The following is a 25,867-nucleotide window of genomic DNA, read 5'->3' as shown; positions in this document are numbered from 1 at the left end:
GACAGCGAAAACTATGCAACAGCTTGAATTTTGCTTGATTTAAGTATTTTGGTAGGTATAGTATATTATTTAGTAGGTAGGTAATACATACATACATACATATAATCACGCCTCTTTCCCGGAGGGGTAGGCAGAGGTAATACAAGTTGTAATAATGAATGATGCAATGTGACTGAGAATTTATGTCTCAAGCCCCACCCATGGAACAGATAACAAACAACACATTAAACATTGTCATAATATAAGAATTAATGGACCCAATCTATTTATAAATGTCTCTTTATATTTAATATGTTACATTAATATATTAATTAATATTTTTAACACTAAGTATTATTTTCGGTGAATTCAAAAATAGTAAAATTACAGATTTTTCACTACTACTAGGTACTTGAATCGGGCGGATAAATAAAAAATAAATAAACACTTTAAACAGCACCTTTTTAATTATAATAATTCATCTTCTTATATCAATAAAAAATCCAATACAACTCGCGCCACATTTGGCAGTGACTTACATACATATGTACAAAGACAAGGCACAACGCTACAGAAGTTACTCCAATGACTTTTATATGTACATAATTTTCTAACATATACATGTGACAAAAATATCTTCTAAAAATATACAATGATTTCTAATACACAATAGGTACAGTCTATTCTTTGAGTTTGCAACATTTACTGGACTTGGAGTCATTAATATAATAAATATCCAATTTCAGTTTAATATTAGTAAGAGTATGGTTACTTTCCACTAAAGTGAATTATAAATTATAATCAATTAATCACTGTATTTTTTATGCTTAAGTCCGAAATGGCAACTAATTTGAATTATTTCTGAAAAGAAGAAACATGAATAGACTCATTCTAAGCTATGCACCAACTTGGATAGAACAAAGTCAGGTGTGTCATAATAATCGTCATATTTTCATAGAAATTTGCCACACTTTGTCATTACAAATGGCATACAGTGTTAGCTTAGTCTGACTCTCATCAAATTAGTTATAAGGACTTAGACAATTTTGATATGCTCGACAATGATTGTCAGTCTGTCTGTCGGAGGCGTAACATTGAACAACGCTTTGGCAAATTTACTTCTTCTGGAGGGATTTCATCATCTTCTCGAGCTTCATGGCCTTCTGCAGGTCTCCCTTGATTTTGAGTTTGCCCATCATGAAGGCGGTGGCTGGCTTCAGCTTGCCTGTTAACAATGTTTTAACATTAATAATACCAACAAAAATATTACGAGAAACATAACAACTGACTAATTAATGTACGTGTATCCTCCTATCCTATACGTAGGGTAGACCGAGGCGAATCGAATCACAGGGTGAATCGAGTCACTATGAAAAATCCGTTGGTTAAGGTCACTATGAAAAATCCAAGGTTATGGCGACATCGCTCGAAAAAAATGCACCATACCTTTGGCCTACTCTCGGGTAGATGGCGTTAATTTCAATATTTAACAAATTAACACATATCAGTGAAAGAATAAGGGTCAAATGGAGTTCTAACAGTTTTAATCTTTTGTCAAAAGATGGCAGTGAATTGGCTGCAGCTACATAATTTACTTTGACAATCCGCCTGTATTTCAAATTCTCTTTGCTATAGGCACAGACAAGACATCCTCTAGACTGAGTATAGTAACGCTACCCCCTCTGCCACTATATACGGTAGTTTTACTCCATCTTCGAGTCAAAGTGTCAGAATCCCGTGCCGTGATTGGTCCGTGTCTTTAAACGGACCAATCACGGCACGGGATTCGCTCACCTCGTTCCCCCCGCACCCCCGTATTTTTGGCAGCAACGGTTTCATGAAATAATTGCTCTAAACTCCGTCTAGAGGATTCCTAGTCTATGGCTATAGGTAAGTATTTGTGTTAAGTACCAGCAAACATGTTAGAGAAGTTGCCGCTGTCCATGGTGAGCGTCGCGTCGGGCGGGCTCTTGGGCTCGCCCTGGCCGCAAGCGCCGTCTCCGTTCTTGAGGTTGATATGCCACACCATAGAGAAATATAGTAAGACAAGAGTGCTCACTCCATACATCAGTTCAGACTATTAATTTCAGTGTCTACATCTAGCATCGAGTAGCGGAACTATCAGTACTGCTACTTGACAATAGATGTAGCACCGACCGGAAATTCTTATCTCAACAGCATAAGACTTTCCGGTCGGTGCTACATCTATTGTCAAGTAGTAGTACTGATAGTTCCGCTACTCGATGCTAGATGCTAATAGTCTTTTTGGTACTAAAACTGATGTATGGAGTGAGCACTCTATGTATTTTTTTCTCTATGGCCACACGCCCTCTTTACCTAGATACAACAATAAAGTACCAGCAAACATGTCAGAGAAGTTGCCGCTGTCCATGGTGAGCGTCGCGTCGGGCGGGCTCTTGGGCTCGCCCTGGCCGCAAGCGCCGTCTCCGTTCTTGAGGTCGATGTGCCACACGCCCTCTTCTTTACCTAGATACAACATAACAATCATCATTATTATCACATTATTAAATTATACAACGGGACTTAATCGCGTATCTAAGTTTTAAGATTTACCTCCGACGTTTCGAGGACGGCGTTGTCCCCGTGGTCTCGGAGAAGACTGGCTTAAGTTGACATCAGCATCGTCTAACCGCGCGAGTTTTTCGACGATGCTGATGCTGATGCTGATGTCAACTTAAGCCAGTCTTCTCCGAGACCACGGGGACAACGCCGTCCTCGAAACGTCGGAGGTAAATCTTAAAATTTAGATACGCGATTAAGTCCCGTTGTATAATTTAATAATGTGTAAAAATCGTGAAAGTTGAAATCAGTGTTATCATTATTATCGTTTTATACTTATACTAGCGACCCGCCCCGGCTTCGCACGGGTTAACAAAATATACATAAACCTTCCTCTTGAATCACTCTATATATTTAAAAATACCGCATCAAAATCCGTTCCGTAGTTTTAAAGATCTAAGCATACATAGGGACAAACAGACAACGATTGTCGTGATTTGGACTATCAAGACACATCTGTGATCGTTGCAGCAAGAAATGCCGATCGGCCATTGGTCTGTATAGTCATCGCAGTCGATGTAGGCTCTATACTACGTCCTCAAAATACCTCTTTATACAAAGAGATTTCCGAGCGTCTTGTAGATGCGTCTGGTGACCAGAGTGCTGGCAGCTACTTCGGCCAGAGACTAAGTCTGGCCATTCAAAGAGGTAACGCTAACGCTGCCAGTCTTCTGGGCACCATAACTCAGGACAGCGAGCTAGGGAGCATTTTTTATTTATAAGTTTATTTCTAAGATATTTTTAGTTTTATAATGCATGTACTTAGTTTAGTTTTATTGTTTCATTTGTATTTTTATGTCACAGGAAAAATGTATCTACCAAGTCCCAAGGCTCCCAAAATACCTCTTTAGTAGCTGCAACTATCATCTGCAAAAATGATGAGGCCAATGATGAGTCGTACTACAGTATAAAATAATTATGCACTACATCTGTAGTTGGGCGATTTGAAAATATTGCACAGTCATCATCAGATGTATCGGAACGGTAAAGGCGCTCATAAATATCTGAACACGCCTCTATTGTCAAGGCGTTAGAGTGCGTGTTCAGATACTGTGAACACCTTGGTCGCTCCGATATATCTGATGGCGACTGAGTGGGTCAGTCGACATACCTTTGACATTGAACTGGTAAACGGCTTGCGTCTTCTTGACCAAATCAGGTGACAGGCTCTTGCCGATAGATGCGAACAATGTGGGGATCTGGCCTTCGGGCTTGCCCTCCTACAACACACACAGAAAATCAATCAAACTGAACTTGTACAGACAGAAAATCAATCAAACTGAGCTTGTACAGACAGAAAATCAATCAAACGAGCTTGTACAGACAGAAAATCAACCAAACTGAAATAGTACAGACAGAAAATCAATCAAACTGAACTTTTATGTTATCAAGCTATTATTCTTATATGTCCATCGATGCCTCAATCAATGACGATCGATCACGGATTATTGGGACTGTTTCATTAGTTGCTCGTCGTCGATTACCGACAGTTGTAAATAGGAGAATATTTCATTTTTATGGTAGCATAAGTAGTTTAGTTAAAGTAATCGGTAAAACATTAAATGAAATTATTATTGAAGGTTATTATGGATTAATGGACAAAGACCATCTCCCATAACTATTCGTTTAACTCAACATAAACTCGAATAACAATATAAAATAGTTGTCATCAAAAATTAACTAGATAACCTAGAATACCTAGATTAACGATAATTACCAATAAAATATAACACGCTTATATACCTAACACCTACATTACATAGTAGTAAATATAAATAGGTAGGTAGGTATATATTGCTTGCTCTACCTCGCCTTATGATGTATCCACACCGAACGAATGAACGCCAAACGATACAATAATGTAGTAGAGTAGACGCCTCACAAAATGGCTTAAATACGTATTTCAGTAACAGTTTTGTGTTAATCTTTATCGCTCTATTAATGGATTGACTATAGTCAACTCTTTGGTACATTAGATAAGGTTTTATGGCTCAGATAAAATACCTGGTAAACGCAATGGCATACAAAAATTCGTGGACATAATCAGTTGCTTATCCAATGTTTAAGCGTTTATATGTCGCCAATGTCAGAGAAGGCAAGCTTTATCGATATTATGTAAGCGATATCATAATCCAGGTACTAACATGTTTGATACTGGATTGTTAACGGGCATACATTTTTACATTTTTTTCTTTTAAACGTCTTATCTTGGTCTGCCTCATTTAAATGTCGTATTTTTTGCGAGTTGTTTTATAATTTCAACCCAGTTTAACAAAAAGTTCTTTACTAATTCATATGTAAAGGAGCTCGCTTTATTGGGCATCCCGTATATGACAAAAGGCACCTTTGGCAATAATAAGTCCGGTCCTATTAGCTAGTCCAGTCTTCTGATAGTTTTAACGCCCCCACTGCGGTATATAGGTAATATTTTGTATGTTTAATTTTCGTTACCCCTACTCTAGCTACTTACCTAAGTCCGTAAGGTGCAATAGGGATGTTGACATGAATCGCGAATATATAACATGTTATGTTTTTACCATAGCAGGGAATATTAGAACGCGGAAAATCATATTTTGCAAGTGTAAATATGCGTAATAAATTAATTAAAAATAATCAAAAGTGTTTAAAATAATGCCCAGTATCACGTGACTGCAAACGCCAATCGGAGCGCGTGACGTAATCACAGTGGAATCACCAAAGACAAGTTATAAAACCTGCCTAAGTGTCTACAGATTATCGTACCGAAACGCGATCTTGGTGCGGTGCGGCGCACGAATCGATAGTGTGTAAGGTGGTGCGTTAAGGACGCAGCTATAAGTTAGAGCGAGAAAGAAGGTCGCTATCCGATGCGGTAGTGTGTTAAGGCTTTAAAAAAATTTGTCAGTTGCCATATAAATAATTAAAAAAAAAGACTGACAGCAGTTTGTTTAAAACGCCGTTACGTCATCAAGGTCACGTGACAGTTTGGAGCGTTTAGGCGCGAAATTTAAACACGAAACTTATTATACATGTTTTTTTATTCAAAATTAATGAATATATTTTTTTAATATTTTTTTCTGTAGTTATTGCGTGTCTATCTACAAAATGAAACCAGTTCCAAAAAATTGTCAACATCCCTATTGGGTGGATTAACTTTTTCTTTTGTTATTCTCTTCCGTCAGCCAGCGACAGTAGTAACATAGTTTGTTATACTACTTTCTACTAATATGCTAAGTATGACACCCATTATAAAAAGGGCTTATAATAACTGCCATAAGAATGTATTTTTGTAATTTTAAATATCATAAAACCAGATTTTATAAAAGGCCCACTTGCACCATACCACAAACCCGGGGTTAAGCGATTAAACCGTTAACCAAGTGTCAAATTGTACTGGTAACCATGGTAACTCCAGGTTTAAGTGTTAGTGAAAACCCCGGGTTAGTGAAATGGTGCAAAAGTTGATTGACACTGGATTCATCTACTATGCTGCTGGTGAATAAACCTACGGGATTGGCTTCAGGCAACAGACATTGTTTGTTGCGGCGAAGTCGGCGAACGACCCAGAATCGACGCAAAGCATTAGCGCCATCATAATTAGTTTTCATATTTAATATGTATTCTAGAATAAATATAATACCTAAACTCGCCGTCATTAGAACTTGCGAACTATGTAAACAAACCGCCATATTGAAATTGTCTCTGAAAGATGAATTTACTAGTGATGGGCAAGACTTACTTACTACTTTACTAATGTCAAACCATATCGAATAATAAAATACCAAAATTAAAAAACAAGTAGTTACTTATTTTTAATTTGTTTAATCACGATCAGAAGACAAATTGGTACTTAAGAATGATGTATTGATGTATTTTACAACCGCGACGGTAGGTACAGAGCGTGAGTTGGGTAGTGTGTAGCGGGTTTATATCACAAACTTTAGTCACAACACTATCCATCATAGACAATTGTAGAATTAAAAAGAAACAAAAACGTCATTCCATCAGGTCCTAATAACCTAACTTATGAAACCATTTTAAACTTTTAATTAAATATCCAAGATACAGTTATATATTTATCTATTTTACGGAACGGACCGTTTCAATAATGTATATGTGTATAGTTTGAATTGTGTTTGATGGGGTAGTGTGAAAATTCAAGGAGAAACAGTCACAAAACAAAGTTACATTGTTTGTTTACATAGTTCGCAAGTTCTAATGACGGCGAGTTTATGCAGTAATATGTAGTATATTCCCGTAAACAGAGCGGTGAGGCCATATGCAGGTTTCAGTTAAAAAGGTAAGAGGTTAGGGTAGGAGTTGAAGAAAATAATTATAAGCATGCATTTTATTTATAATAAATTAATATTTTGTAACATAATCACACCTTTTTCGCGGCCTGCGCAGAAGGTGAGCCGGGCACGTCCAAAAAGAAATCGGGTAACAGATTATCTATGTTACCTGTAAACAAATAGATGGTCCAATTTCAAAATTTAGCTTTTTTTAACTTTTGATAAGTACGGGACGAATACAAACATTTATTCTGCGTATTTGCATCAGATTCTCATAACTTAGACACAGTGAAATTTATATAGATATAAAAATTATGAGCAATATTTTTTGGTGTTTTACTGTTGGTCTATCGTGTATTTTTTACCATCAAACATTTCATGACATGTCCTATAAATACTGTAAGAGTTGGAAGCCCTAAATCAGTGGGTTTATTCCCATTTGTCCCCGCCCCACGTGATCGCCGCCATACATGAGGCGGGAACAAATGGGTATGATTCATATGTTTTGTTATGATTAATATTCTTATAGGTTTAGTTAGATATACGAACTTTAATTTTTTTTGGAAGGGTGTCCACGGAAGACCAGCGCCAAGGTACTCATAAGATACCTTGACACCAAGCTGAGTGGAAACCTTTTCAGTGACGTTTTAAACCGTTTTTGTGACATGTTTTTGTAAAATGTTGTATAAGCGTCCTGAATAAATCTTATTCTATTCTATTCTATATGTACGCACCTATTCCCATATGTGTCCGTCGGGGAAAAATGGAAATATACCCATGACTGTTAATAGATAATGAAGGTAAAATTAATATTGTGCGCAGATGATTCTTATACTTAAAAAAAACTAAAGATATTAGATTTCCTACATACGGCCTCACGCATTTTCCTCTGCAATGTTTACATATACTCGTAATAATCCGCAAAATATTATGACTGCCTATGTAAGTTGTTAGCGATGCGCGGTTTTTTAAACGCGCAATTTAAATCAGACTATATATGTCTCACTAACATTTAGTTTAGAGCGAAATGAAATTCATAACAAAGCAAATCAAACAGAAAGCTCATCCACCTCAGGCTTCGTCAAATTAAAATGCACATTTAGTTTTAGGATAGTATATAAAGACAGGGGCACCAACCTTCTCGAATCGCACGGCGGAGGTATGGTACCTCCTGACAGAGGTAGTCACGACCGAGTGCTATTTCAAACCTGTCTAGCAGTTATTGGTGTTCTCTCGAGTTAATACAAGCGTTATCAGTATCACACGTAAAACATTCGACACGGTGTAAACACGCCTATCCGCAAACCAAACTGACGACCGGGGTCATATCACTATCCCTCTCACTCACTATAAAGACAGTGGCACCAACCTTATCGAATCGCACGGCGGAGGTATGGTTCCGCCTGGTGGAGGCAGTCACGACCGAGTGCTGTTTCATGGCCAGCGGGGATGTGAACCCGTCTAGTTGTTATTGGCGTTCTCGCAAGTATATACAGACGTTATCGTATCGACGTTATCAAACTGACGACCGGGAACATATCACTATCCCTCTCACTCACTATAAAGACAGGGGCACCAACCTTCTCAAAGCGCACGGCGGAGGTATGGTACCGCCTGGTGGAGGCAGTCACGACCGAGTGCTGTTTCATGGCCAGCGGGGAGTCAATGAACCCGTCCAGCAGGAGGTTATTGACTTTCTCTCAAGTGTTAAGGCGTTATCGCACGCAAAACATTCGACTAAACACGGCCTAATAAAGACAGGGGCACCAACCTTCTCGAATCGCACGGCGGAGGTATGGTACCGCCTGGCGGACTCAGTCACGACCGAGTGCTGTTTCATGGCCAGCGGGGATATGAACCCATCTAGTTGTTATTGGCGTTCTCGCAAGTATAATACAGACGTTATCAAACTGACGACCGGGAACATATCACTATCCCTCTCACTCACTATAAAGACAGGGGCACCAACCTTCTCGAATCGCACGGCGGAGGTATGGTACCGCCTGGTGGAGGCAGTCACGACCGAGTGCTGTTTCATGGCCAGCGGGGAGTCAATGAACCCGTCCAGCAGGAGGTTATTGACTTTCTCTCAAGTGTTAAGGCGTTATCGCACGCAAAACATTCGACTGTGTAAACACGGCCTAATAAAGACAGGGGCACCAACCTTCTCGAATCGCACGGCGGAGGTATGGTACCGCCTGGCGGACTCAGTCACGACCGAGTGCTGTTTCATGGCCAGCGGGGATATGAACCCATCTAGTTGTTATTGGCGTTCTCGCAAGTATAATACAGACGTTATCAAACTGACGACCGGGAACATATCACTATCCCTCTCACTCACTATAAAGACAGGGGCACCAACCTTCTCAAAGCGCACGGCGGAGGTATGGTACCGCCTGGTGGAGGCAGTCACGACCGAGTGCTGTTTCATGGCCAGCGGGGAGTCAATGAACCCGTCCAGCAGGAGGTTATTGACTTTCTCTCAAGTGTTAAGGCGTTATCGCACGCAAAACATTCGACTGTGTAAACACGGCCTAATAAAGACAGGGGCACCAACCTTCTCGAATCGCACGGCGGAGGTATGGTACCGCCTGGTGGAGGCAGTCACGACCGAGTGTTGTTTCATGGCCAGCGGGGAGTCAATGAACCCGTCCAGCAGGAGGTTATTGGCGTTCTCTGGGGTCAAAATGTATTACTTTTAATATGGGTAAAACATTGACGTATAATATCTAAGGACGGGCTAATGGGGCACTAAAAATCGTACTTGTTCAGCGGTGTTACCCACGAATTCCAGCCAATCGTGCAGTCTAACGCGACTAGTTGCGACCAATAGCGCGCGTAATGCGAACTCGTCAACCAATCGCGCGCGTGATGCGAACTCATCAACCAATCGCGTTGTAGCGATTTCACACCGCTGTACTGGCCCCTGTCATGTCTCATTTTTATTGCCCGTAAAGCCAGTCCCTAGATATCTATGTCAATGGGGTAAAATTACTCAAAATTCTAAGCTAAATGGAAAGTAAGTCAAAGTTAAGGGCTATACCGCGTTATTGGCAAGCTTGGAAAATAAGTAAAAGTTAAGTTAAGCTAAGGGCCATACCGCGTTATGAAGCGAACGCAGCACTCAAGCTCACCAGACACAGGTGCACTTTTACTAATACCTACTTAGCAGCACTACTCAGGTTCATGTTGCATATTCACAATTTTTAACCCCCGAAGAGAGGTGTTATATGTTTGACGCCAATGTCTGTCTGCCTGTGGCATCGTAGATCTCAAACGAATGGAACGATTAATTACGATGTATGTTTGATAAGTTTGAAGAGTATCAGCTCTTTTCCATAATGTTGTAAGGCATTTTTTAGCAAAAAATGGATTCTCTTGGCGTAATGCGTAGGGGGATTTAATTTTTTTAAATTGTAATAGTTATTAGATAGAACACGACTTTTACAGGAGTACAGAAAGGTAAATGCTGACACATCTGAAGTAACTGGTCGCGCTGCCGTACTATTAGTACTGAATCACGCGTGTATGGTGATTTGTCTTTTATGCTCTATCTGTGCCAATCTGTGCTAAGGGGCCTAAGGGCACATAAAAGTGAACTAATATAACCTAATTTGCGCTCACTACTAAACACGAATATAACTACCGGTTTACCTACCTACAGGTTTTCTATGTCCATAATGAAACTAAGAGAGCTATCTAAAACACATTCAAATCGCGAAAAATTATTTTTACCACGTCAGGTGAAATTTATAAACCACTATTAATTATAAGGCCTAAATAAATGAATACCCAAATGTCTATGATAACAAATTTTCCAATATATGATAGAAATTTCAATTTCAAAGGTATAATGATAAAACCTTGTTATATACCTAATATTGTCATGAGCATGATGATATCCAATATTATTTATTTAAATCAATGTATATTTATTATGTACACTTAGCTAGCAAGACTCAGCATCAAAATTGTATCGCGTTTAAATTATAACATGCCATAGTTTGATACTAAGGCTCCCGCCAGTAAGTTCAGACGCATCTTCGTACGAATTTAAGTGATATTTATATGTTATTTACGATTCAAAATTGTAGTGTGTCAGAAATAGCGTTAAAACTTAACTTGGTTAGGTAACAAAGCGAGATGGGATATAGAACTGTAGGTACATCTATAGCGTGAAAATCGAAATTCGAATGTCATATTCAGTTCATATCTAGGTATGACTCAAATTCGTACAAAACGTTAAAAGACGATACACACGATAATACTACAATGAGTACCGTAAGGCCGGATTAGTTTATCCCTGGAGGGTACTTTTGACCATTGGGGTGAACTTATTGGCACATTGACAACTGTTAAAACCAACAGGCTGTCTAGCATGAGTCTCTTCTTCATACTTGAAGTCATACATACCAGGGATGTTGCGGATGCAGATTTTTTGACATCCGCGGATGCGGATGCGGATATTTAAAGGCTCACATTCGCGGATGCGGATGTCAAGATTAGGTACTTAGAAAACGTCAAATATTGCATTTTTAGTATTTTTTTATTAAAAAAAACGAAACGTTTAGTATTTGAGCAAGAATATAGGTGCGTTATATTTAATAAACAGTAACTTGGCCGACTTTTCTGGATCTAGACGATTTCGTTATAGGAAATGACTAGGCATCGGAGTTTTTGTCGCATGGTAAGACTAATAGCAAGCTATGGAGTCGACATTTGCCATAAATGTAAACTCTTATTCATACTCATACTCATGATTAATTTTATTTAATATGAGAACAGATTACTAAATAGTTACTACGTATATGAGTTTAATTTATTAAACCTCATTTGTTGCAATAGAGCCGAAAGTGAATGGAACTGTCACCTAAGAAAATAACCTTCCACAATTAAAAAAGTTATGAATTAATTCTTTCACTACTGTCATTGATTAGTTGTTTACTTGAAAGATATTTTACGTTTCAACATGTGTCCGTGTATACTTTCATACTTATTTAAACGAGAAATTGGAAAGATTAATCAGATGTGCGATTTGGTCGAATCAATTTTATCAGCGGTCAGTACCTACATAACATTAGGTCTTTCGCAGCGATGTAGTTTGTATAGTTGTATGTTAAAATAGTTGAAGTTATGAATTCATAATCAAATAGAAAAATATTTTTTTATATAATTTGACTAAGATAATATACACGACTGACCGCTCTAAAGGCATTTTAAGATAAATTAAATAAATGAGTATGAGTATGAATAAGAGTTTACATTTATGGCAAATGTCGACTCCATAGCTTGCTATTAGTCTTACCATGCGACAAAAACTTCAATAATCATAGTATAGTAAGTTCTTTTTTTAGGAAATCTTGCAACCGCGGCGGGTCATTGATAATGGTTAAACATAATTTAAAAAGTAAGGAGCGTAGAGACATTGTTGACATGTCTGTGGAACGCCATATAGAACTTTCCTGCGTTGAGTTGGAACAATTTATAATCATATGCGTGTACAGACCCCCATCGGCAGACTATAACTTATTCGAATCGGTCATAGATGAAGTGCTTAGTGCTGTTTTTAGAAGTCAGAAAATTATAATTGTATGTGGTGATTTTAACATTAATTTGCTAGAAAAATCGCCATTATGTGGAAGGTTACTAAATACTTTTAAGTCCTTCAATTTAGTCAATTTATTTTGTGAACCTACTAGAATCACGGCAACCAGTGCTACATGTATAGATAACATCTTCAGTAACCAGGATGCGATTTGTAAATCTGTTATAAATACCCTAAGTTCTGACCACTGTGGAGTAAAAGCCTCGTTCAGCGGGAAAATTGAGGAAATTCCACAAGACACTATGTGCAGACCGATTTCCGAAAGGCGTTTGGAGTTATTCAATCGAAATATCAAGAGAAGATTATGTTATCTTTCATGTACCCAGGATAACCCTGACTGTTTGAGCTCAGAGTTGTTTAACTGTATTAAAAAGGAATTTGATGCCTGTTTCATTCCAAAGAAGTTGCAGGGCAAGATCAAGACTAAATTTAGCGACTGGGCTACGCCGGATATTCACGAGAAGAGACGCCAACTCTATGATTTATATGATTTGAGAACAACAGATAAAAGGCCGGAATTTCTAGAGTACGTAAAGAATTTTTCAAAATCTTTTAAGATGATGTGTGTCGCCGCTAAAGCTGATTATTTGTCCAAAAAGATTCTAAATTCCAGCGATAAAGTTAAAACTGTATGGCAAGTAATCAACAACGAAACTGGAAAACGTAAAATGAAGGATCCGCATTACAACCTACGAATCGCTGACACTTTAGTAAGTTCCGACCGTGAAGTGGCAGATCATTTCGAGCAGTTTTTCTCGAATATACCGGTAGAAACAACAAAGTCACTTAATTCATCGCCAGAGGTCGCTGAAGAAATTCTGAAGACAACCGTAGCGGAATGTAAAGAAATGTTCACATTTTCTTATGTCACTCCGAATATAGTTCTTAAAACTTTCAGATCATTAAACTTAAAGAAAACGGAAGATCTCTGGGGATTATCAGTAAAAGTATTACATTCTATTGTAGAATCGATCGCACCATATTTAGCCGGGATTTTCAACAGATGCATTGATACTGGAATTTTTCCAGATATTATGAAACACAGCAAAATTATCCCACTGTTTAAATCTGGAACGAGAACAGACCCCACCAACTTTAGACCAATTTCTATACTACCGGCGTTAAGCAAAGTTTTCGAGAAACTTATTCTTAATCAACTTTTGTCTCATTTTAACAGAAATAAATTGCTTGACAATAATCAATTTGGTTTTACCCGAGGTCGGTCAACTACTGACGCCGGTGCGGTACTTCTAAAACACATCTTTGACGCTTGGGAAAAAGCTCAAGATGCTGTTGCAATTTTCTGTGATCTATCAAAGGCATTTGATTGCGTTGATCACGAGAATTTAAGAAGAAAATTATGCCGCTATGGGATAAAAGCTACTGCCCTTGATCTTGTTTCTTCGTACCTTTCGGATAGAACTCAGCGAGTAGTTATCAATGGAGCTCAATCGGCGGGGTCTCCAGTAGCTCTTGGAGTGCCTCAAGGTTCCATTCTTGGTCCCTTTCTGTTTTTGGTATACATTAATGATCTACCAAAACTAGTGCAAGATAGACATGATATAGTGTTATTTGCAGATGACACGTCTCTTATATTTAAAGTAGACAGGAAGGAAAACAGCTTCGATAACATTAACGATGCACTTTCCACCATAGTAGACTGGTTTACGGCAAATAACTTACTTTTGAATGCCAAGAAAACCAAGTGCATCAAATTTACGCTGCCGAACGTCAAGCAGGTAAACAACAGCAATATTAAAATAAAAGGTAATACGCTGGAATTCGAAGATCGAACGGTTTTCCTTGGAGTCACTTTAGACGCAAAACTGCAGTGGCATGCACATATAGCCACTCTAGCCGGCAAACTTAGTTCTGCTGCCTATGCAGTGAGGCGAATCAGACAGCTGACAAACGTAGAGACGGCCAGGCTGGTATACTTTAGCTACTTCCACAGTGTTATGTCGTATGGAATCCTGTTGTGGGGAAAAGCGGCAGACATTCAGACAATATTTGTGCTGCAAAAACGAGCTGTACGTTCTATCTATGGACTGGGCGCTCGAGCATCCCTGAGAGAGAAATTCAAAGAAGTGAACATTCTTACCCTTGCATCGCAATACATACTTGAGAATATTATGTATGTTCGGAAAAACGTCCACGAATTTAAGCTTAACAGTGATATCCATAACTATAACACTAGAAACAAACATAAACTTTCTGTGCCCGCCCACCGCCTCCGTAAGGTTAGTACGTCTTTCGTCGGGAACTGTACACGTTTTTATAACAAAGTTCCCACTGATATAGCGAATTTACCACTTAACAAATTTAAGTCACACATTAAGCGCTCCTTGTTGAGTAAGGCGTACTACACTGTAAATGATTTTATAGATGATAGAGATGCCTTTAAGCCGGCAGCTTGATTTCGATAGTATAATAAGAGTTAATATGTATTGTTTTTTTCTTTTTTTTTCTTTTCATTGTGAATTAATCATGCTAGTCTCCAGTAGAATTGACACATGAGACCATCATGTTCTCGATTAATTAGGTATATTGTTTATATTGCTTAATTTAATTTTAGTTTTTGACACTTGGAGACCTTATACATCTCTAAGTTTTAATTTTATTTTTAATTTGTTTGTACATATTTATATTTTTAATGATTCTGACACTTGAGAGACCTATACATCTCTTAGTCAATATAGGGCATTTTGCTTAGTAATTATGTGAAGATATACCGTTTTTCATGTAACATACAAGAACAAAATGTTGTGTCTCACAGCTATACGTTATTACAATTTAAATATTAATATGGCCCGGCAGCTTGAATATGTCATGCTCGCTTAAAAGTCTTTGCTTACGGTGGCGTTGTTGATCGGGTCGCCACTTTCCCGAATGAAGGTTGAGAGAGGCGATGGCTGAGATACGCGTCATACTCGTGAACGGGTGCTGTTTGTGGAGACTGGTCTATTTAAGCTAACACGAGCTATTATATTTAGTAACTTTATTTTTGAGTATAATTACATGGACACACCTCATTCGGTTCTCGTATGCTATTTTATTTTTACTATCATTTTCTTTAATTTAATGAATGTTTTAATTAGGTATACAGGATTTTGACTCTTGGAGACCCTATACATCTCTAAGGATAATTTGATTAACTACTATATATTTTAATCTTTTAGTTATGATGACACTTAGAGACATTTACATCTCTAAATAATTTTAGATTATAGTTTTTGTATCTTTGTGTTTTTTTTTTTTTTTCAATACTATTGTTATTGCGTTTTCTGTAATTCGACATTTAGAGGCTTTATACATCTCTATGTTAGTTTGATTTGATATTTACGGCTTAGTTGTATTTTATAATTATTGATGTGTTTTTTTTTTGCTGTATGTAAATTCCATATTGACGTGTAAAAGTGCCCTTGTGGCCTATTTGCTGAATAAATGTTGATATTTGATATTTGATATTTGATATTTGATGCCTAGTAATGACGAAATTACCTAGCACTTACGCCGCCGCTAAAACGTTTCTGTACCGACTTGTTCGACATCCGCATCCGCATAAGCTCCGCATCGATATTATGCGGATGCAGATGCGGATGTTAAAAATAATGCGGAAGTTCCGCGGTTGCGGATGCGGATGTTCGCAACATCCCTGATACATACATACACTTCATACTTCAAGTTGCGCCAGATGTGACTCCATACATCGTGCGAGAATGCAACTCATGCTAGACCGTCAGATTTTAGCAAACTGTTCACGTTCTTATGTTTTTATTAGACTCTTCCATATGTGGTTTCCATATGGGCCAAAGTTACACTATTGGAAGTAACCCGACCTTACGGTACGTCAAGAAAAAGGTAAAATAAAATACGATCAATATGATAACTTACTAGGATCGCAGGCATAGGGTGTGAGGTCAGTGACTCCTGCTTTCTTCACAACATCTTCGTCGATGGCGAAGTTGCCTGTGTAGGTCTTCGGGTCCCTTTAAAAAACACGTACGTTATAACAAGAGTTTACATTCAGTATAAATCCATTTATCCGGTAACGCGTGTAGAATTACATTCATTAGGTAAGTTATACCAAAGATCTAAGACAATATCGCGTTTCGAATTTGACAGGTAAAGGAGATGGCGCTGTACAGCTCGATCGAGCTCGATACATTTTACGGTAACTCTGATTGTCAAAAGTTGACGTTTGACAATTCAGTTCATTGATCGCAAAACATATGGCGCAGTACAGCGCCATCTGTTTTGGATGTCATAATAAGGGGCACGTTTTGGGGCCTCTCTATTACAATCAATAGGGATGATGACACTTGTTGAATTTTATAACAAAATCTAGTAATAAAATAGATAGCAAACGAGCAATTTATCACAATGTGGATATTAAAATAAAATATTGAAAAATTACAAAAATACAGGACCTGAAAGTTTCAAAATTTAAGTTTTTTTTTAACATACAAAAACGGTAAAAGTAAGGGTACCATTCGATTCCTTACATTTCATCCAAAAAATATTGTATAGCAACTATATACATAAACGCAATATTTCTCCAACAAAAACGCAATTTTCTTGTTTTGTCCATACTACAAGATGGGCTCCCAGAGACATTGACGTCACGGCCTCTGGCCGATTTGTATAGGGCGTTTCGCGAGTGAAGTGCGACTGTCGGCCTTTGACTACAATTTCGGACTTTTGTGTTACTTTAATGCAATGGGTCCCATATAGACATTTGATCCTAAAAACAAACCCGATCGATTGATACCATAAATGAAAATTAGTCATGTAGCCTATTATTTTTAGTTATACCTACACTCAAAGCTCAATGCAGAATGGTGCTGCAGTGAAACAGCGGATGGACAGGTGAGATTTCGTAAGTTCGAATTTTAGTAAAAAAAAATGTTTCGTTATATGTAGTGCTCTTGGTATATTTTTGAAAATATAGATTGTTATTTTTGCTTTGACCACAAGGCTTGACTTAAAAAATCCTTCTTCTAAAAGTATTCTCTGCAGCTGACTGTACATATCAGCTTTGGAAAGCGCAACTACGAATTCAAAAAAACCTCAAAATTAGTTAATTATACTACTTTTTTTAATAAGTACTTACTGGCACAGCATGAAGTAAGCGGCGTCGGAAACGATTTCAGGCTTGCGGCTCGTCGACACGTCGCCCGTCAGCATCTCAATGGCGGCCGTCGCGATGCCTGCGACAGACAATATTCATATCATGTCTAAGCCGATTTGGGTTCTTGGGACCATAGAAGGTAGGATCCTCATCATCATCATCATCCTGTCCTAGCCGATTTCGGCCTCGGCGACTGGATATTCACTGGCTATTGAGAGCGACGATCGTGAGCTCTCAGGTGGCTGACGTAGCCTATTTTTGCGGCGAATGTACGTCCACACCAGGGATGTTGCGAACATCCGCATCCGCATCCGCAACCGCGGAACTTCCGCATTATTTTCAACATCCGCATCTGCATCCGCATCCGCATAAAATCGATGCGGAGCTTATGCGGATGCGGATGTCGAACAAGTCGGTACAGAAACGTCTTAGCGGCGGCGTTAGTGCTAGGTAATTTCGTCATTACCTATAACGAAATCGTCTAGATCCAAAAAAGTCGGCGAAGTTACTGTTTATTAAATATAACGCACCTATATTCTTGCTCAAATACTAAACATTTTTTTTTGTAAATAAATACTGAGAATGTAATATTTGACGTTTTCTAAGTACCTAATCTTGACTTCCGCATCCGCATCCGCGGAGCCTTTAAATATCCGCATCCGCATCCGCGTCCGCGGATGTCAAAAAATCTGCATCCGCAACATCCCTGGTCCACACTCACCGCAGGTCAGCACCCCTCCGACAAAATTGTAGTTTATGACCGCAGGTGGTCGGGCCTTTACTCGTCACGCTACGCGTCGAGTTCCACTCGCCTCTGCTCTTCAAAGGCTCGCACTTTTGTACTCACTATATGCCTCCACTTCGGCCGATCTTGTGCCGAAGTCTCCCGATGGTTCAATGTCACATCTCCGCATGTGACGCTTCAGCACATCTTTGTAGCGCAAAAGTTGGCCGCCCTGTTTCCGCTTGCCACTTTGCAACTCAGAGTAGAAGATGCGCTACTAAGCGCATCTTCTAAGCTAAGCGGTAGGATCCTATAGAAGTGGTATACGCGTGCCTCCGTGAGGGACAAAACATAGGCAATGCGACACTATGATTGGTCGAATTTATTTGTTGCCCACCATAATACATACTAAATTTACGGTGGGGAATAAAAAAAATGTGAGACTGTGACAAGGACAAACAAAAACCGGCCAAGTGCGAGTCGGACTCGCGCACAGAGGGTTTCGCACCATCAACAAAAAATAGATCAAAACAAGCAAAAAAACGGTCACCCATCCAAGTATTGACCCCGCCCGACGTTGCTTAACTTCGGTCAAAAATCACGTTTGTTGTATGGGAGCCCCACTTAAATCTTTATTTTATTCTATTTTTAGTACCTATTTGTTGTTATAGCGGCAATAGAAATACATCATCTGTGAAAATTTCAACTGTCTAGCTATCACGGTTCGTGAGATACAGCCTGGTGACAGACGGACGGACGGACGGACGGACGGACGGACAGCGGAGTCTTAGTAATAGGGTCCCGTTTTTACCCTTTGAGTACGGAACCCTAAAAATAGCGCTTTCGCTGCTACTCCTACTGAAAGATACATAAGACTATCCCGTTCGGTCATTTCCCCCCACCCGTCATGCCAGATCCAGTTATATACTATATTCATGCTTTGGACACATTTTTGAACCAACTGAAGCTACTTTCTTATGATATTTCTAGTTATTTGGTAAATACAGGACGGGACCGGGACGGGACTCCAAGCATATAATATTTTGGCTGAAATATCATCAATTTGTCGGAAAATTTGGTCAGAGGTGTGACGATTTCCATACTAAAGGGTCATTTGGACGGGTCGGGAACTCACAATGCGGTATTTGACCGAATACTGAATTGGTTGTTCGACTAAGTTGGTGATATTTTATGCTACATGTCATACGTACTCAGTCTCCGCAGCGTCTGTCTAAGTGAGGCGCCCGCCGACGTATTATGTACTTGCATACATCACACATTATAATAGTATTTTATACAATCGTGATATAATGGAGAGCTTTTCAGTCGAGTAGCGTGTTTAGGCAACGAAGCTTGCTGAGTTGCCTAAGTAAGGTACGAGATTGAAAAGCTTGATTATATCACTATTGTATACAATACTTCTTCTACGAGTCAACAAAAAAAAATACTTCAAACTAGTAGAAGAATCATAGAAAATTTGAATTTCGCGCCTTTTTTTACTGACAAGATTTGGTTGACCAGCTATATCTGTCGGGAATATCTAAAGTACTCACCAGTCATGGGCCAGAGCGCGTTGACGCCGATGTTGAACGGCTTGAACTCGTGGCTCATGCCCAGCACACACATCGACATGCCGTACTTGGCCATCGTGTACGCTACGTGCGTCGCGAACCTGCGAAACGATGACAATATTTAAATTAAATATACATATAAGATATCAGAAACGCACAGTAAAAACTTATTGTGCAACTAAGGGGCTCCCCCACGCCGATGACCTTCGATCTGAATCCCTTAGTGTTCTAATGTTTTTTGTAGCTTATCATATTAACAGCATAACAGCAACGGCTTTAAGTAATGTAGTATCCAATGTTTATTTGGTTTTAAAATCGAACTAAACAACATGCTATCCTATGTATAGCAATGACTCGAGGTATTAAACCAGTTAGTATTGCGTAAAATTATAAGATTATTTTACTCATACGCGCGGTCATAACAAAAAAGTCCGTAAATTAGAAGTTTAAATAACTCTTAATGGTTACCGGCGGTTATCAGTGCGGGCATAAAATAATCAAGATAAAAAATGCATAGATAGATGCGTACATAGACTGCTAAAATAATAACCCCTGCACTTACCCGTGGTAATGTAAAATGCTTAGTTTTGTCATTCGTCGAAAATATAAATGTCACATTACTTGGGTTTTTTTTATTTATTTCAAGGTTATTACTGTATTATATATAATTACATACTTAAAAACTTCTTGGTTTTTAAATGTAAAACAATATCTAACAAATGAAAATCTCGTAGTCACGTTTTAACCTTTGCACAGTAATTACATAAGTCGAATAACAACTTATATGTAATTATGCATTTAATATTACGAGGGTCGTTTCAGAGGAACCAAAAGGATTTCAACGGTTTAATATTTTGTCTTAATAGTTCCCGATTATATTTAGAAACTAAAACATTATATAAAGTTTTCTGGATTTAGCCTAAATTCAGAGATAAGGACTTCACGTCGAATGAAGAAACTCGTTTTTGATCTTGCGACTTTAATAAGATATACTACTTTGACAAAAATATAAAATATAGAGATATACCCGAATTCAATCAATTCTATATAATTATGACGCGGATCGGATGACGCTATATTTTGACCGACATTGAAGAGGTTCGTTTTTATTACAAGCTTATTTTTAACTTGCAATGTACATAGTTGTTTGTACGGGTCAAATCTTGCAAGTGAAATTTGACCCACTTTCCGACTTCAATATTATGGTACCATCGAGCTGATCTGATGATGGAGACAGGAGGTGGCTATAGGAACTCTGTGATAAAACAAGGCAACCTAACTGTTTGGGGTTTTTAGAATTTTCTCGATGAGTATTAATTGCCTGTGGAAAGAAAAGTACAGTCAGCGATAAAAGCTTGTACCAAACATTTTTTTTTTGCCAAAAACTTGTTAGGATAAAAAACAGGAGTGTATGCATTTTTACTTGTTTATGTAAGTATGTAAAATGCTCACCAGAAGGGGTTCATGTTGAGCGGCGGCGACAGGTTCAGGATGTGTGCGTGGTTGCTGTTCTTCAGGTGCGGCAAGCAGAGCTTTGAACTAGAAACAAACATTTTACTTATTCAATAAACATGTTCATGCCAGCATATCCAAAGCTAACTGTTACTAGGAGCCCTTTAATCGCCATTTGTCAGAAACATATCACACGCCCACGAGACGAACAAGCAAATATAAACTTAACTTAGGCCCCTTTTACAAGGCGCGAGAACTTGCATGTGATATTGAAAAGACAAAATGAAATGAAAATGAAAAATGTTTATATCTGGGGCCCGTTTCTCAAAAGCTTGTAACTTGTAATACAAGCGGATGTCACTTTTTGACAGCTTGTGTTAGAAAGGGACTTCCACTTGTATTACAAGTTACAAGCTTTTGAGAAACGGGCCCTTGTTAAAACGTACAACAATGGTAAATATCTCCTATAAGTTATACAATACCTGTGGCAGGAGATTATGCTCATCCGTTACGTTAGTTACCTAGATCATGAAAATGAATGAACAAATTTAAGTACATATTAACTACTCATAATCATTAATTTATTATGTTTAGAAGCTTAAAAATAACAAAAGTGGATATTGCATATTTTTGTGTACGTACTTATGTGTTTGAGTATGTGTGTGTGTGTGTGTGTGAATATAGCTATTAACATTAAAATGTAACAAGGTTATGTAACAAAACTGTTGGACAAACGCCAATGATGGAACATTTACTACATAATACATTCTCAGATTAACGTAAATATTTACAAAACAATACAAATTGTAAATAACTTACGCCAAAAAGGTGCCCCTGGTGTTGATTGAGTGCATAAGGTCGTATCTCTTCATGTCGGTGTTGGGCGTGTCCGTGAGCGAGATAGCAGATGCATTGTTGATCAGAATGTCGATGCCGTTGAACTTAAAAAGAACATTTCATACATATTTATTTACTTATTAATTAGGTACCCACCGGGTTTAGGCGCCCTTCAGTGAAGTTTTCAAGCGTATTTTCCCCCCCCCTCGCCACACTCGCGTCTTTTTTTTTTCTAATTTGCCATTTTGGCGCCCCCTTGGCCATCCGGCGCCTAGAGCCGCCGCTCCACTCGCTCTACCCTAGATCCGGCCCTGGAGGTACGAATATCGCTCTCGCGTAGAATGATGGTCCCTATGACAGTAGTCACATTCAGTGCCGAATACCCGACTATCGGGTATTTTATGATTGCATTCCCAGGCTGGACGACCTGATAGTCGGGATCGTGCTACTACACCTTTATATGAAGAAAATTTTGTGGCCTGGCGCGGATGTCTTGTTTGGCTGGGTGGCAATGAATGTGTTAAATCTCTTCTCTAATCTAATACTTTGCCCCCCTGATGAAAGACACCAGGTGGGGTGAACCTTGTATCTTTCGTCATAATATTTTGGAGCCACACACGCCATATTAAACCTAACCTAAACCTAAAAATGTATATAACCATCTGTCTTTTCAGTATAGGTACTTACCTACGTCTTATAATTTACATGCGTAATATGAACAGTACTATAAGCAGTAATATAATAAATCAATTTTTTGCACAGGAAAACACTACCAGTAAGTAATGTTCCTAAAGTTGTTCATACTGTATAATTTACAGTATGAACTGCCAGTTAGGAATTGCCAAACATATTTTATGTTATGACATAATCGCACGATAATCGCTTATTGAGCAATACGCTCGCATAATTAGTTTTTAGAGTTCCGTACCCAAAGGGTAAAAATGGAACCCTATTACTAAGACTCCACTGTCCGTCTGTCTGTCATCAGGCTGAATCTCATTAACCGTGATAGGACATATCCCTACTGGTCTAAGCTAAATGCCTAAGGTCCTAACGTACAATACAATATTAAATATTGGAATAGAACTAGTAACTTTTTAACAATTTCTTTGAAATCAATATACCTGAAAATGAACATACCATCTAGTCCATGTACCGTATACCTATCTTGTTTGTGTCATGAAACAAATAAGTGACCATTATTAAATTTGAAGGCCTGTTTCTTTTGCAATAAGGTAGAAAATTACTTATGAACCAGTTTCCATGACTTATGACTTTATAATAACAGATGACAAAAGGGCAGCTCAGCTGACATCAATCATCATAATTATAATGTACATAGTATGCTATTATTAGTGAACACCATAGATGTGTTATAGCATAAATCGGGCCAAAGAGTTTTATATAGTTTATAAAATGTATTTTACTTTATCATAAATAAATAAAAAAAAATCTTTCTTTCTTACTGCACCAAAGTAGATTGGTGCCAATTTCAAGAATATTCTAAGTTTAATATGAGAAGCATTGTCATTAGAGAATATTTTCCATAGTAAACAAAACCCTTCCAAAAATTCTAAATTCATTTTTTTTCTGTAAGTAGGCCTTAAGGACTCTTTCACAACTGAATATAAATGGTGTTGTAGCAATCTCAAGAAGGACTTAACTGTACACCAAGCACCATGCCTATTTTTTTAAATATTTTAGTTTATTTATTGAGGGAGAATAAATACCAACCTTTTAGTGGTTTAGATTCAATTTTTATCTGTATGGTTAATGAAAATATAAAAGTCAAATTACCTTTTTAACAGCTTCATCTATCGCCTTTTGCACCGCTTTCTCGTCCCTGACGTCCACAATGCATGGCAGGGCCTTACCACCTAAGGCCTCAACTAAAAGAATATAAAAAATCATTAACAGATTTGCGTTGTGATTACAAAACCATTTTCTATTAATATATATTAACAAATATTGTATAGATTTTTGCTTACATAAGATCAATGAAAGTTATTAAAGTCGAGCTGATGTCAGGTGAACTTTTTTTATTTCACCAGCCTAAGCCTTAAACTGTGCCTAATATTAGTGGACCCTACTGTTATGGTAGCTCAAAACATTATACATTAACTTATTATCAATGCTAATATTTTATAAACAGAATAATTTTGATACTAACACCAAAAAGCGGCCAAGTGCGAGTCGGACTCGCCCATGAAGGGTGCCGTATTTAGGCGATTTATGACGTATTAAAAAAAAACTACTTGCTAGATCTCGTTCAAACCAATTTTCGGTGGAAGTTTACATGGTAATGTACATCATATATTTTTTTTAGTTTTATCATTCTCTTATTTTAGAAGTTAGGGGGGGGGACACACATTTTACCACTTTGGAAGTGTCTCTCGCGCAAACTATTCAGTTTAGAAAAAAATGATATTAGAAACCTCAATATCATTTTTGAAGACCTATCCATAGATACCCCACACGTATGGGTTTGATGAAAAAAAAAAAATTTGAGTTTCAGTTCAAAGTATGGGGAACCCCAAAAATTTATTGTTTTTTTTCTATTTTTGTATGAAAATCTTAATGCGGTTCACAGAATACATCTACTTACCAAGTTTCAACAGTATAGTTCTTATAGTTTCGGAGAAAAGTGGCTGTGACATACGGACGGACAGACAGACGGACAGACAGACATGACGAATCTATAAGGGTTCCGTTTTTTGCCATTTGGCTACGGAACCCTAAAAATGAATCCACATATTCACAAAAAACATAAATAAACTTCGATAAAATGTTACTTGGCGAAGTATCAACGCGCCCTACACAGTGCAAAGTCCAAAGTAACAGAAAAATAAACTTTCAACAAAATTTGCTTTATGAACTTTTTTTTAGCATCCACATATAGCAGGTCTATTTTGTAAGCTAATTAAAACTAGGGAGTGGTGCTTGTGGTCTTACTTTCTTCTGCAGCGGTGTAAATAGTGCCTGGTAGCTTGGGATGCGGCTCGGCCGTTTTCGCCGCGACCACCACGTTAGCACCATCCTTAGCTGCCTTGAGGGCGATGGCCTTGCCAATACCACGGGAAGCACCCGTTATAAACAGCGTACGTCCCGCTAGTTTCCTAAAATTTAAACGATTAGAAGAAAGTAGAACGCCAACGTCAATACGGATTGTTTTCCATTTTTTCACTCACCCGGTGTTAGCTACCAAACTCATTTTGTCTTGTCTTGATCCTTTTACAACTAAAGTGTTTTGTTGGAGATAAACGTATTATATAGCGGGCTTACTGATAAAGTAATTTGACTGGACTCGACAAATTTAGTCAGTCCCGTTTATTGAAAAATGATTGGACTGAAGTGAAGATAGCGACAAAAGCAACGTCAAAAACAAATATGACGCTGTCAGCTGTCAAACGATTTGATGACGTATACGTGGATGAACCCGTTCCAAAACGTGTAGTGTAGTATTCTGAATCAGAATATTCAATTTTTGTGGCTTTGTTCTTATATATAATACTTGGTCAACCAGGTCTTGACCACTGATAAATAATAGTACTAAGTACAGAAGACTCACTCTCTAACAAAACGCGTCTGTTACGATCAGCACAGATATGGCCGCTAGGTGGCGACAGCGCCACGCGCGGCTTATGGCTTTCCCCAAAATTGGGGCCGAACGGATGTACTTTTAGCCACCTGTAGCAAAGCGACGAAATCGCGGAGTGA

General features: G+C 38.3%; 1 protein-coding gene across 1 annotated transcript; it reads right to left on the bottom strand.

Moving 5' to 3' along the window:
* Positions 1 to 1,001: 1,001 nt before the first annotated feature.
* On the bottom strand, positions 1,002 to 25,521 carry LOC134651193 (hydroxysteroid dehydrogenase-like protein 2). The gene is made up of 12 exons (XM_063506247.1): positions 25,339 to 25,521; positions 25,103 to 25,266; positions 23,948 to 24,039; positions 22,133 to 22,254; positions 21,314 to 21,400; positions 19,844 to 19,962; positions 17,549 to 17,645; positions 16,330 to 16,424; positions 6,926 to 6,999; positions 3,671 to 3,779; positions 2,338 to 2,466; positions 1,002 to 1,204 (listed from the first exon to the last, which is right to left on the bottom strand). Exons 1-12 carry the CDS (start codon positions 25,359 to 25,361, stop codon positions 1,095 to 1,097), a joined length of 1,221 nt encoding a protein of 406 aa, XP_063362317.1. The 5' UTR covers positions 25,362 to 25,521; the 3' UTR covers positions 1,002 to 1,094.
* Positions 25,522 to 25,867: the final 346 nt, after the last annotated feature.

This window comes from Cydia amplana, chromosome 9 (assembly GCF_948474715.1).
Source record: "Cydia amplana chromosome 9, ilCydAmpl1.1, whole genome shotgun sequence".
Classification (NCBI taxonomy): domain Eukaryota; kingdom Metazoa; phylum Arthropoda; class Insecta; order Lepidoptera; family Tortricidae; genus Cydia; species Cydia amplana.
The sequence above is the reverse complement of the archived record's forward strand: the minus strand, read 5'-3'. Positions and strand labels throughout refer to the sequence as shown.